The following is a 12,210-nucleotide window of genomic DNA, read 5'->3' as shown; positions in this document are numbered from 1 at the left end:
GATACCGTCTTTTATAAGCAAGGGTGACTGTCAAACACCTAATGGAAATTGGATTAAATTTAATGTAATGGCTGTAATAAACAAGAGATGGCTAAGAAAAATCATGATGTAATGTGATTTATAAAACTGAGCTCTCAACTTTAGCAGCAACAATTTATGATCTCAGAGCTCCTTTTAGACAGGTGTAGCGATCACAACATATTAAATGTTATTAATTATTGTTTCACTGTCACTGGGTCAAAACGCTTACATCACTGTGGGAGTGATCTACAGCATATGGACCGCAGTGGTTCAAGGTGGCGGGCTCACAATCATCTTCTCAAGGGCAAAGAGGATTGGCCTGGAGATTGGCCTAGCCAGTGACACCCACTCCCAAGAATTAAAAGAAAACAACTATTTTATTGATCTTCAACAATTTACAGCACAGAATAATTGGTAAAAGCCTGTAGTTGAGTAACATTGATACTTAATGTTTTGAAAGACCTTATACAAATAAACTAAAACACCAACTAAATTTAACATTTGCCTGCTTTGTTCAACTAACATATACCCTTCAATACAGATTACAACAAATATATTTTGAATAAATCTGCAATCCAAGTACTGATAGAAATGACATTAGTTACTGAGGGTTATAGAATATCTCAAAAAGATGTTCAATTGAGGCTATAAAAACAAGATATTCCTTCACTTTTACTTAGGACAAACGTCTTGGATCCGTCAACATATTTCTTACAACAAGGAAATACTCATCAAGTGGGAAGGAGGTGGCAAAGTGGCATTGTCACTGGACTGATAATCCAGAGACTCAGAGTAATGATCTGGGACCTGGGTTCAAATCCCACCATGGCAGATGGTGAAGAAAATCATGATAGTCATGAAACCATTGTGGACTGTTGTAAAAACCATTCGTTTCACTAATGTCCTTTAGGGAAGGAAATCTACAAGGTCCAGACAAAAAGACAGAAGCTGAACAGGTTAATGCACTGTTGCTGGCAGCACAGTGCTGTAGAGGTTAGCTCTGCTGCCTCACAGCACCAGGAACCCGGGTTCAATTTTGGCCTCATTAACTGTTGGAGTTTGCATGTTTTCCCCATGTCAGTGTGGTTTCTTCCAGTTTCCTCCCGCAGTCCAAAGATGTGCAGGTTAGGTGGATTGGTCATGGTAAATTACTCCTTAGCATTACAGGGATTAGCAGGGTAAATATGTGGGGTTATGGGGATTCTTGTCGGTTCAGGCTTGATGGGCCGAATGGCCTCCTTCTGCGCTGTAGGGATTCTACGATCAAATTTAACAGATAGGTAACTAACTAACAATCTCTTTGACTTAACCCCATCACAGATGTCGCTTTTGTGCTACTTCACATCTTTAACTCCACTTTCCCACACTCACCACCCACCTTTCAAATGCTCAAAATCTTATACATTTCTAACTTTCTCCAATTCTGATGAGAAGTTAGAGACCTGAAATGTTGGCTCTGCTTCTTTCCACAGGTGCTGCCAGGCCTGCTGAGCATTTTTGATTTTTATAACTAACCTGGAGTGTTCGTGTACTAAATGTGAATGGTCTGGAACCCCACCCTCTCCGCCCCAGAAAGTCATGACCAAAACAGATTCACTCTCGTAAGACATTTAAATTGTTCCCTCCAACCTCTGGTTACTCAAACAAAATCAGCTCAACAGTCAAGCAGTTGCAACCTCCACATTCTACTGGCAATTTATTTCACTATGCAGTTCTTCCAGATTATTGCAAAGACAGCATTTTAAAAGAAAATTTTATTCATGGCGGCTTGATGCAATAAACTTAACTATTACTTAAATGTAGGTAGCTTAATATTGGAGACACCGGTATAAAACTGGAACAAGTTGAACAGGAGCAGGATTTAATGCATTCCAGAGGTGAGTTTCATGGCAGGAATGCGGCTATTTGGCCAGGCAAGGGGGTACACTGAGGACCCACTGTCTCCACCAGTTTATATTCAGGATAGGAAGGTATATGGGTGGCCTTAATACTCCAATGCCAACTGAGGCCCTTAAATGGGCAACTAGTACTCACCTGGGTAGGGGGGGGAATTTACCATGTGAGGTAACGGTTAAACAAATCTACTTATTGGAGGTAGTCCTTTTTTAAAAAGGCAATCTGCCTGTTTGGGAATCCGGTATCAGAAAGATCTGAGAGTCATCCCCTGCCTTTCCCTTCGACCCGATGATGCCCTTCCAATGACCCCGATCCCATTGTCACTTATCCAGGGATCCCATGATGAACCTTAGTGAAAAACTGGCAGCAGTAGCCACCACTTCTAATGGCGCAGCTGGTAATGAAGTGCTGCCAGTCTTGATTGGCCAATAGCTCCAGGAAGGATAGGATTTCTATGCTAATGGGAGCGTCCTGTAATTAAATGCCCTCCCAGATTCCCCTGCAGCGAGGCAGTTGCTCATTAGGGATTTAATTCCCTCGGGGTTCCCAGAGATCAAGCTGGTGTGTGTGTCACCAGTTTTGGTGTCAGATGTCAGGCCCCCCCCCCCCCATTAGATTTTGCCCTACATGACGTGTTAAACAAGGGTTCAGCTAAGTGCTAGATTGAATTCAGATTTAGTTCCAACCATCGTCAAGAAATGCCTTAAATTTCACAGCAAAATATCAAAATTGCTTAAGTATGTTTTTAAACACAAATGATTGATCAGATGTAAATTGTAATCATGCCATATACATTATCATTAAAGGTTTGACTATTATTATTTAACATTTGCCACTGGCAAAAAGCTAAATACTTCATGGCAGACTTACCTTAAGGATATTTTGCGTTTCATTCCATTTGTTTGTCCACTCTTTGGTCAGTTCCTCAACCTATCAGCAGACAAAAAGAAGCATTTCAGAACCAAATAAAGCTATGCACCAAAAATGTGCCTCCCACCAAAGTGGAACAGTTAGCAAGAAAAAAAGGTTTCACCTGGATCTCTTTGCAAAACAGCTATTAGAATATATTCCAATGCAATATTTCAGTCCACAATAAGTAGCTAAGGCAAGTAACCAGAAATCAGTACTAAAAATTGCATTTTTAAAAAACAAAACCTTGCAACAAGCATAAAAGATTCAGGGGAATATTCCCTTTGTCATCTGGACTCAAAACGTCAGCTTTGTTTTTCTCTCCTTACAGATGCTAGCAGACCTGCAGAGATTTTCCAGCATTTTCTCTTTTGGTTTCAAATTCCAGTTTCCATAGTAATTTGCTTTTAACATATAATGTACATTTCCCAGCATGTACCTTGCCAAACAAAACATTACTTATTTCGCAGTTTCTAATTATATTTTTCTCATGTTCCATTATCACAAGTAAGGTAAACCACACATCAAATTTCAAAATGTAGATTCACTTTTGAAAAGTGTTTGCATAAGAGCGCGGAGCGAGATGCACGGGAGGGTGGGTGCATGAGAGGAAGGAAAAGAAAAAGATCAAACGAGAGAGAGAGAGACCTATTGTAGTTTTTGTTATGTATTCTATTGGAAAAGGACACTGGATCACAGTCACAGGTGGTGTTATTTGTGACTTTCATTAGATTAAATGATGAAAAATATAAAATCAAAGTACAATATAAAAATGGATGCATTTAAGATGGAGACTCAATTATATTTATACCTCTGGCCATATTATCCCTTATCCTCTAATCCTGCTTCAAATATGCATCACATTTGGGCCGGAATTTTACCAGCATGCCTGCCCCGATTCCAGGGGCGGGCGAGGATCAGAAAACGGCATTCTCCACTGGCCTCGGGCAGGATCGTATCAACCTCAGGCAGACATGTCAGTAAAATTCCACCCTTAATCTCACCTCCTGTTTAAACGCCATGGGAGATAAACTAAATTTTATACAGATGGACCAAACGTCCTGTGTCTCCGATGTAAATTATGTCAATAGTGAATTAATTTAAAAGTGACTTGTCTATATCAAAAGGAATATGTGCAACATAATGCTACTTACTCTAGCTTCATTTTGCTGAAGCTTCTCCTCCATACTTAAAGCAGTCGGAGAATCCAAGAACGCAATCTGAAAGGAAAATATATTTGGTTGAGGGTAAACACGTGTCTTACGAAATTAGACAGCATAGTAGAGAAACCTACAGCCTGCACTGGAAAGTTCTCAGCATCATACACACAGCCCACATCTGCATCCTTACTGCTGCAAATATTCACACACAACTTTCATGCCAAAAGCCACTCAATCATATCTCGAACAGTACAAGCTTTAGCATTATAATTTTTAATCATGGAAATCACAGAATCTCTACAGAATGCAGGAGGCAGCCATTTGGTTCATTGGGCCTGAACCGACCACAATCCCATCCAGGCCCTATTCCTGTAACCGCACATATTTACCCTGCTAATCCCCCGGACACTAAGGGATAATTTATCATGGCAAATGAACCTAGTCTGCACATCTTTGGAGTGTAGGAGTAAACTACAGCATCTGGAGTATACTCATGCAGTCACCCAAGGCCAGAACTGAACCCAGGTCCTTGGCACTGTGAGGCAGCAGCACTAACTACTGGGCCACCCCATGTTATCAAGAAAAAGATTTTATGGACTTCTGTAAGCAAGTAGATAATGCTGTCTTTGCAACAAGCAAAAAAGAGAACCATGTGGAAACGTTCAAATATCTAGAGGATGCCATCTTGCATAGCTAATTTTTTCACCCAAGCCAAGTGCATTTGAAATTCTCTCATATCCTTGATAGCCCTGCAGATGCCTGGCAGGTTTTTATAATTTTGATTGATTTTGGAACCAGATAACTATCTGATATGCCAAACAGATGTAAAAAGCCACCAGGGGCAGAACATAAACACAAAACAAAATCTGATGGTCCAACCTAATTATCTGAAAATGCTGGATGGCCAACTTGTCAAGAAGTGTCTGCCTCACCTTGAGCAATGGTTTGCCTCAGTAACTTTTAAAAAGGACTCCAAATCTTTCACACAAGCAATTGCTACTGATTACTCCTCGTTCTTCCTACTTTGCTGATGTCATTCAGTTTGACTGTCCCCTTGAATAAGTATACTACTGCCATCCGTACCTCTCTCTGCAATTTCCAAAGGTTCCATCAGAGTACTCATCACTGCCTCAAACAACAATTCCAGCCTCCCTTTCCAACAAGTTTCTCATTGAACATGCTCACATACTCAGTGGGTTGGAGGGTTCTAATACTGCCAACTTCCTTTTCATTCCCACCCACAAACTACCTTTGGCTTTACAGGCCTCACCATATTTTCCTCCACTATGTTCATCTCCTCTCCTCTGCATTCACTGACCTCTTATCTTCTTTCCATATTAACTAACCACCCTCAGATAGTGATCCTGTCATCTATCAGTGACCTTTCTACTCCCATGCTCAATCAGTGACAAGGCCAGCTTTGACCACTTCTTTGCAACCTCACCACCATCAAACCTCACTTCAGTTTAGAAAAGTAATCTCCCCAAATCACTTATTGCTGCACTTTCCAAACCTCCACCATTCACCCTCAGTCCGTCACGCTGCTTCTGTAGCCATGAGGCTGCTTAACCACTTCCTCACATGTGCCTTTAAAGTCCTAGTGCTCAGTAAAACCTCAACTTTCTCCTATCCTAATCAATCTAGTTGGTATGATTTTTATACTCATTTCATGAGGGCTGCAGATGAGACACAACTGGTTTAGCAATCTGTCACTAGATCTGGCTAGTGATTTAAAGAACTATACAAATACAATACAATGGTTGCCCTACAAGGAGAGATTCAGGAGACAGGGCTTACATTCTCTAGAGTTAAGAAGAAAGAAGTGGTCTCATTAAAACATTCTTTACAGGGCTCGAGAGGGTAAATGCAAGTAGGATGTTTCCTTGGCTGGGGTGGGTGGGTAGGGTAGGGTCTAGAACCAGTAGACACAGTCTCAGGATAAGTAGTAGTCCATTTAGGACTGTGATGAGGAGGGATTTCGTCACTCAGAGGTTGGCGAATCTTTGAAATTCTTTACCCGAAGGCTGCAGCAGATCAGTCATTGACTATATTCAAGGCAGAGCGACACATTTCTAGATATTAATTATATTAAGGGATATGGATATTGTGTGGGAAAATGGCCACGAGCTTAGTTGAACTTAGTTGGGGTGGCACGGTGGCACAGTGGTTAGCACTGCTGCCTCACAACACCAGGAACCTGGGTTTGATTCCTGGCTTGGGTCACTGTGTGGAGTTTGCATATTCTCCCTGTGTCTGCATGGATCTCCTTCAGGTACTCCTGTTTCCTCCCACAGTGCAAAGATATGCAGGTTGGGTTGATTGACCATGCTAAATTCCCCCTTAGTGTCCCGGGATGTATAGGTTAGGGGGATTGGAGGGGTGAATGTGTGGGGTTGCGGGGATGGAATGTGAGTGGGATTGTCGGTGCAGGTCGATGGGCCAAATAGTCTCCTTCTGCGCTGTAGGAATTCTATGAACGTGGAGAAGGCTCGAGGGGCCAAATTGCCTACTGTTCCTCTTTTCTACGCTCACGTGTTAGAAGTGTTACCACACCAATCATCTCCTGTAGCCAAAAATATAGCTTCTTTACTCTTTCCATTGGAAGTCCAGTAAGATTAACGAGATACTTTGGATCATTCAGAATGCATTAAACCAAAATTATTAGCCCAGGGGATATTATATGAGATGCATTTTAATAAAAGCTCTGAACTAAAAAATTGCTTAAAATGAGAAACTTTAATCTCTCTCCACAGGACTAATTCACCCCCCTGAACCATTCAATCAATACAAGATTTTTTTATTTTTAAAAAAGACCAAGCCAGGGGTTGTGTGAAAGCAGTGAATTTTTAGCACATTGAAAATGAGGTGGATTAGGTACAGGATGACACCAGATTTGCTACACTTGACTGGACATTTAGTGTGGCATCTGTCATTATGTTCCAAATTTCACCCACAAGTTCAGCTAAAGCTGTACAAGAAAACCTTGGCTGCCATCTAGAGGGGAAAGAAGAAAACTGAAGCCCTTGCATCCAAGTCAATTATTAATGCTGATCTAGAGTGGATTACATTCAAATGAAATCATCTTAATTAGGTTTATAATTCTTCAAAGCTAAAGTCTGTACCATTAATTTTTTTTTGTGGAAGGGTCATTAATGCACCCCCGTTATCCCTGCAACATTCCACACAGGAAAACAGCAACTTCTATAAACAAAGCTCAATGAGGATAAATGATTTAGCCACTCATTATTCCAACTCGAGGTTACTAGAATGTAACAGGGCAATTAAAATTGGTAACCGGGGCCTCCTTATAGCCCCACAAAAACAAATTATCAATACATCAAGAGATTAAAAACTAACCTGATTCCCCTGAGCAAGTAAAGCCTTCAGCCGTGCTATTTCGGCACGTAGCTCACGAATGAGTTTGACATTAGAATCTTCATTAATGGTTGGTTTGTTAATGATATTTTTGGCTCTGTTTGCATAGCGAAGTGTACTCAATGTTTCTCCATAATTGACATCTGCTGGTGAAATGGCTATCGAAGAACGACAAAGGAAAATAATGAAGTACTCAGTCGCCTAGCAAATATTCAAAGAAGCTCTGCATAAGAAAGAGAACCAAAGCAGAACTTTTCATACGACTTACAAAGGAGCAATGCATCATTAGTGTGGGTTGACGTAACACAGAGACAATCTCATGCTCAGTGGCAAAATAATGGGGCTCGCCACTGACCTGGAAGGCGTCTAGTGGTGACCTCTATGCTGTGGAACTGCCCTTTCCTGACTTGGCTTCTGGATTCAGCTCAAGGGGATCTCCAGGCATCCAGTGACAATGATGCCATTAAGCAACTCCTGGAGAGCTCTGTGAAAGTACCCGTTGAAGGAGCAGGGTATCCCTAACACCGACATCTAGATTCCTTCATTTCACAAAATCATAGAATCCCTATAGTGCAGAAGGAGGCCATTCGGTCCAATGAGCCTGCACCAACCATAATTCCACCTAGGCCCTATTTCCGTAACCCCAAATATTTACCTTATGAATCCCTGACCCCTAAATTGACTAGGGTCAATTTAGCATGGCCAATCCACCTAACCTATGTATTCCAGGACACTCAGGGGCAATTTAGTATGGCCAATTGACCACACCCACACATCTTTGGACTGTGGGAGGAAACCAGAGCACCCGGAGGAAATCCACGCAGATACGGGGAGAATGTGCAGACTCCACACAAACAGTGACCTGAGGCCAAAACTGAACTCGGGCTCCTGGTGCTGTGAGGCAGCAGTGCTAACCATTTTGTCATCGTGCCACCCAAGTTGCTATCAGTTCCACAAATGTAATGACGAAAATATTCATTGAAAAATTCTCACATTTGAAAATGTCACACATTTTGCTTTACTTTTTAACCTTTTTTTTTACAGACAGTGAATATTAATTGGGTCATGCATATTGGATCAAGGTGGAAGTTCAAAGGCTAAACTTTGAAAAATTATTTTAAAATATGGATTTGATATTTCACAAATATACATTTAGATTTTCAGGATCAGAGAGGTTGTGCATTGTAAATTTAGTACAGTATTAAGAATTCAGTTGCACCTCATTCAACAAGACTCAACATTTTCCAAGGCTTTTTACAGTGAGGCTAACAGCATAGAAGTGAAAATTCACATTAATTCAAGTGATTTCAAAGATCTCCTCTGCAGGGACTTTCAATCCCACTCTACCCAGAATGATGATAGTTACTGAAAGCAAAACCTGCAGTCTGAGTATATGAAAAAGATCCATCAAGGGAAGCACAATATTTCACTCACTCTTTTAACAAGTACCTATTTCACTTTCTATTTTTATAAAATTCCTGGAAACCTCCAACACAGGAGGACCATTCGGCCTATTGTATCCATCCCAGCTCTTTGAAAAAGCCATTATGCTGGTCACATATTCCTGCTTTTTGTCCATAATCTGTAAACTCATCTTCAAGTTCTTGCCCAACTCACTTTCAAAATTAACAGAATCAGCCTCTGCCACATTTTTTCAGGCAGTGACCAGATGCGATCAAATCTTAGTGAAAAAAAGTTCTCCTCTATTCCTCTCTGGCAAAAGACCTAATCATTATATATTTCTTCTCCTACTATCTTGATAAGAACGCCATCTTGAACACCTCAGTTGTATTATCTTTTCTCTTTCTCTATTTCTGGGAGAACAGTCTTGCTTTTTCAACATGCCCTCGTAAGTAGTAGAATTAGGCCATTCGGCCCAACAAATCTGCTCTGCCATTCAATCTGCTCTGCCATCCACTGTGCCACCCATATTCTCCCTTTATGAAGTGCTTTGGAATATTTTTCTATATTTTTTGCTCTGTTTGCATAACAAAGTGTACTCAATGTTTCTGCACATTTGTTGGTGAAATGGCCATCAAAATGAATAATGAAAACGATTAAAATATTCAGTTGCTTATCAGATATTCAAAGCAACTTTACACAAGACATTCCTGAAACAAAACAGAATTCTTCATACAACTTGCAATGTCATTGGTGTGGATTTACATCAACAAAAAGGTGGATTTCAGTCAAAAGCACCATACAAAGGTTATTAAAAAAAGGTACAACTAAGCAGAACCCAAGAATGAAAGGTTAGGCAAACTAGCAAGAAATAGGATTTAAACTAGTGAAAGGAAACGAGAAAATGCTGGAAAATCTCAGCAGGTCTAGCAGCATCTGTAAGGAGAGCTGACATTTTGAGTCCAGATGACCATGGGTCATAGCTAAAAGACACAGAAAGTGGGAGATATTTACACTCTAGGGTGAGAGAATGAAAGACAGGGGAAAGGCTGCTAATGACAGTCCATCGAGAGACTAGAAGGTGTGAATGGCCAAACAGCAGAGAAGCTGAAATCAGAGGGCAAACTGTGACAGATGAAGATGTGGGGTGGGGGTGGGGGAAATGGGAGGGAGGGGTAAAATTGAGAAAAAGGGGAAGCAAAGGGGGGGATAAAATAGGGGGAAAGAACGGGGGAAAAGAAAAATAAAAAAGACAAGAAAGAAATAAAAGGTAGAAAACTGTTAAAAATTAAATAAAATGAAAACAAAGGGGCCATGTTGGAGGAAAGCTAATCATCTGAAGTTGTTGGATTTGACGTTGAGACCAGAAGGCTGTAACGTGGAAGGCGATGTTTTAAAAATGCCATACTCAAAAGAGCTATTGGAACATGCAACCAAGTAAGATAATAGAATCAAAAATGTTAAGGGAATTACATTGGTTGTTGAAGGCTAAGCTCAATAGGTGGGAATTTCAGGGACTAGCCTTAGCTTATCCTTGGCTGTTTACCACAGCTGTTGATTATGACATGCTTCTGCAAAATACAAAATGCTCTTTAGGATTCCAATGCCTACAAGTAAGAAAATCGCTTTAGCTGCAGCACTGTTTCTTTGATTCTCCACGGAGAGGCATCATATCTGGACTACTCCTTTCCAGTTTAGACACGTTACCAGATAGTGAAAATTCACATGGGTGGCACAGTGGCTAGCACTACTGCCTCACAGTGCCAGGAACCCAGGTTCAATTCCTGGCTTGGGTCACTGTCAGTGCTGAGTCCGCACATTCTCCCCATGTCTGTGTGGGTTTCCTCCAAGTGCTCCTGTTTCCTCCCACAATTGGAAAGAAGTGCTGGTTAGGTGCATTGGCTATGCTAAATTCTCCCTCAGTGTACCCAAACAGGTGCCCGAGTGTGGCAACTAGGGGTTTTCCCAGTGACTTCATTGCAGTGTTAATGTCTACTTGTGACACTAATTAATAAACTTTAAACTTTTAAACACAAACAACTCAGTGTGTTATTGTCTGAAACCAAGCTGAATCCTTCTCTGGAGGTGCCTACACCAAGCAAAATGGGTATGGACAGAATTCACAAACTAATTAACACTGGTCTTATTATTCACCGTAATGCAACTTATAATCATTTGGGGTGGTTAATAGGTGCAACGAGAAGTTAATATGTCGGAACTTGAAACTGTGCACACAATTGAAAAAAACCTTAAAACCTTACTGGCAATCATAATGGTTTTTGAGTTTCCACCAAGGCTGTCTTTCAATAACCAGGTCAAAACAGAGTCTCTGTAAGGCACAAACACTTGTTTCTTCTTTGCTTGAGAATTTGACTTGTCCTGAGACAAGTCAGCTGTGAAAATGAAAAGCAGTTTGGTTCATCACTTTTGAAGAGCTTCATGGAAATGCAAAGCCAAGGCAGTCAGCTGTTTTTAACAAAAATTAATTGCTTCCATGAAAATAAATGGTTCAAGAAAAAACTGAATAAAGAACTTACCCAAAGCAGAAATAACATTCCCCAGTGTCACTAAAGACTTGTTAATATTCCCTCCTTCTTTCAATCTTACGCCAGTGGCACCTGTAGCATCTGCTCTTTCACTTCCTGCAAGATCAACCAAGTGGATCTTGCTAATAGTTTCACAAGGCATTTCAGCATCAAATTTGGCCTAGGATTTCAATTGGAAAGAAACTCAGGACACATCGCAATTATTCTTTTCTGGAAACAGTTACCTTGTAGAAGCAACATTTGAGATCAATTATTTATGCTTAGACTTACAATTAGGCAATTTTCTTTTTTAATTTTATAGTAAACATGCAAATACTGTATTACAGCAAAAGCACAAGTGTGAAGAAGACGCAACAGATACGCATTGAAAATAAAAACCATTTTCCCTCCCCTACATTTCACAATGGAGATCGAGATGTCCAAGGACCAGGGTCAAGTTGATTATTTTTGGAAATTAATCAGGGTATAAGAGTTTAGTTTGGAATACTAAATAAATGATAAATGGTTAAAGTGCCATCATAGAAACGTAGAAGATAGGAACAGGAGGAGGCCATTCGGTCCTTCGAGCCTACTCCATCATTCATCACAATCATGGCTGATCATTCCATTCAATAGCCTAATCCTACTTTCCCCCCATAAGCTTTGATTCCGTTCGCCACAAGAGCTATACGTAGCTGCCTCTTCAAGTTAAAGTTTATTTATTAGTCACAAGTAAGGCTTATAGTAACACTGCAATGAAGTTACTGTGAAACCCACCTAGTCGCCACGCTCCAGCGCCTGTTCAGGTCAATGCACCAAACCAGCATGTCTGTGGGAGAACGTGGGAGGAAACCAGAGCACTCAGTGGAAACCCCCACAGACATAGTGAGAATGCGCAAACTCCAGAGACAGTAACCCAAGCC

The 12,210-nt window shown here is 40.8% G+C and overlaps 1 protein-coding gene across 3 annotated transcripts in view; it reads right to left on the bottom strand.

Annotated features, from left to right (window-relative positions):
* kif16ba (kinesin family member 16Ba) overlaps positions 1-12,210 on the bottom strand; it is a 152,000-nt gene that overhangs the window by 97,812 nt on the left and 41,978 nt on the right. For 2 of the 3 annotated variants that reach the window (XM_080200001.1, XM_080200002.1), the window contains exons 8-12: positions 11,300-11,468; positions 11,024-11,155; positions 7,344-7,519; positions 3,981-4,046; positions 2,788-2,847 (exon numbers count right to left, since the gene is read on the bottom strand). In XM_080200001.1, coding sequence (XP_080056127.1) covers positions 2,788-2,847; positions 3,981-4,046; positions 7,344-7,519; positions 11,024-11,155; positions 11,300-11,468 — 603 coding nt within the window. The remainder of the gene's footprint in view (positions 1-2,787; positions 2,848-3,980; positions 4,047-7,343; positions 7,520-11,023; positions 11,156-11,299; positions 11,469-12,210) is intronic. The other variant, XM_080200003.1, reaches the window with a different exon arrangement.

The sequence above is a fragment of the Carcharhinus amblyrhynchos genome, chromosome 12 (genome assembly GCF_965287045.1).
Source record: "Carcharhinus amblyrhynchos chromosome 12, sCarAmb.v2.hapA, whole genome shotgun sequence".
NCBI lineage: Eukaryota > Metazoa > Chordata > Chondrichthyes > Carcharhiniformes > Carcharhinidae > Carcharhinus > Carcharhinus amblyrhynchos.
Note: the sequence above shows the minus strand (reverse complement) of the source record. Positions and strands in the feature narration are given on the sequence as shown.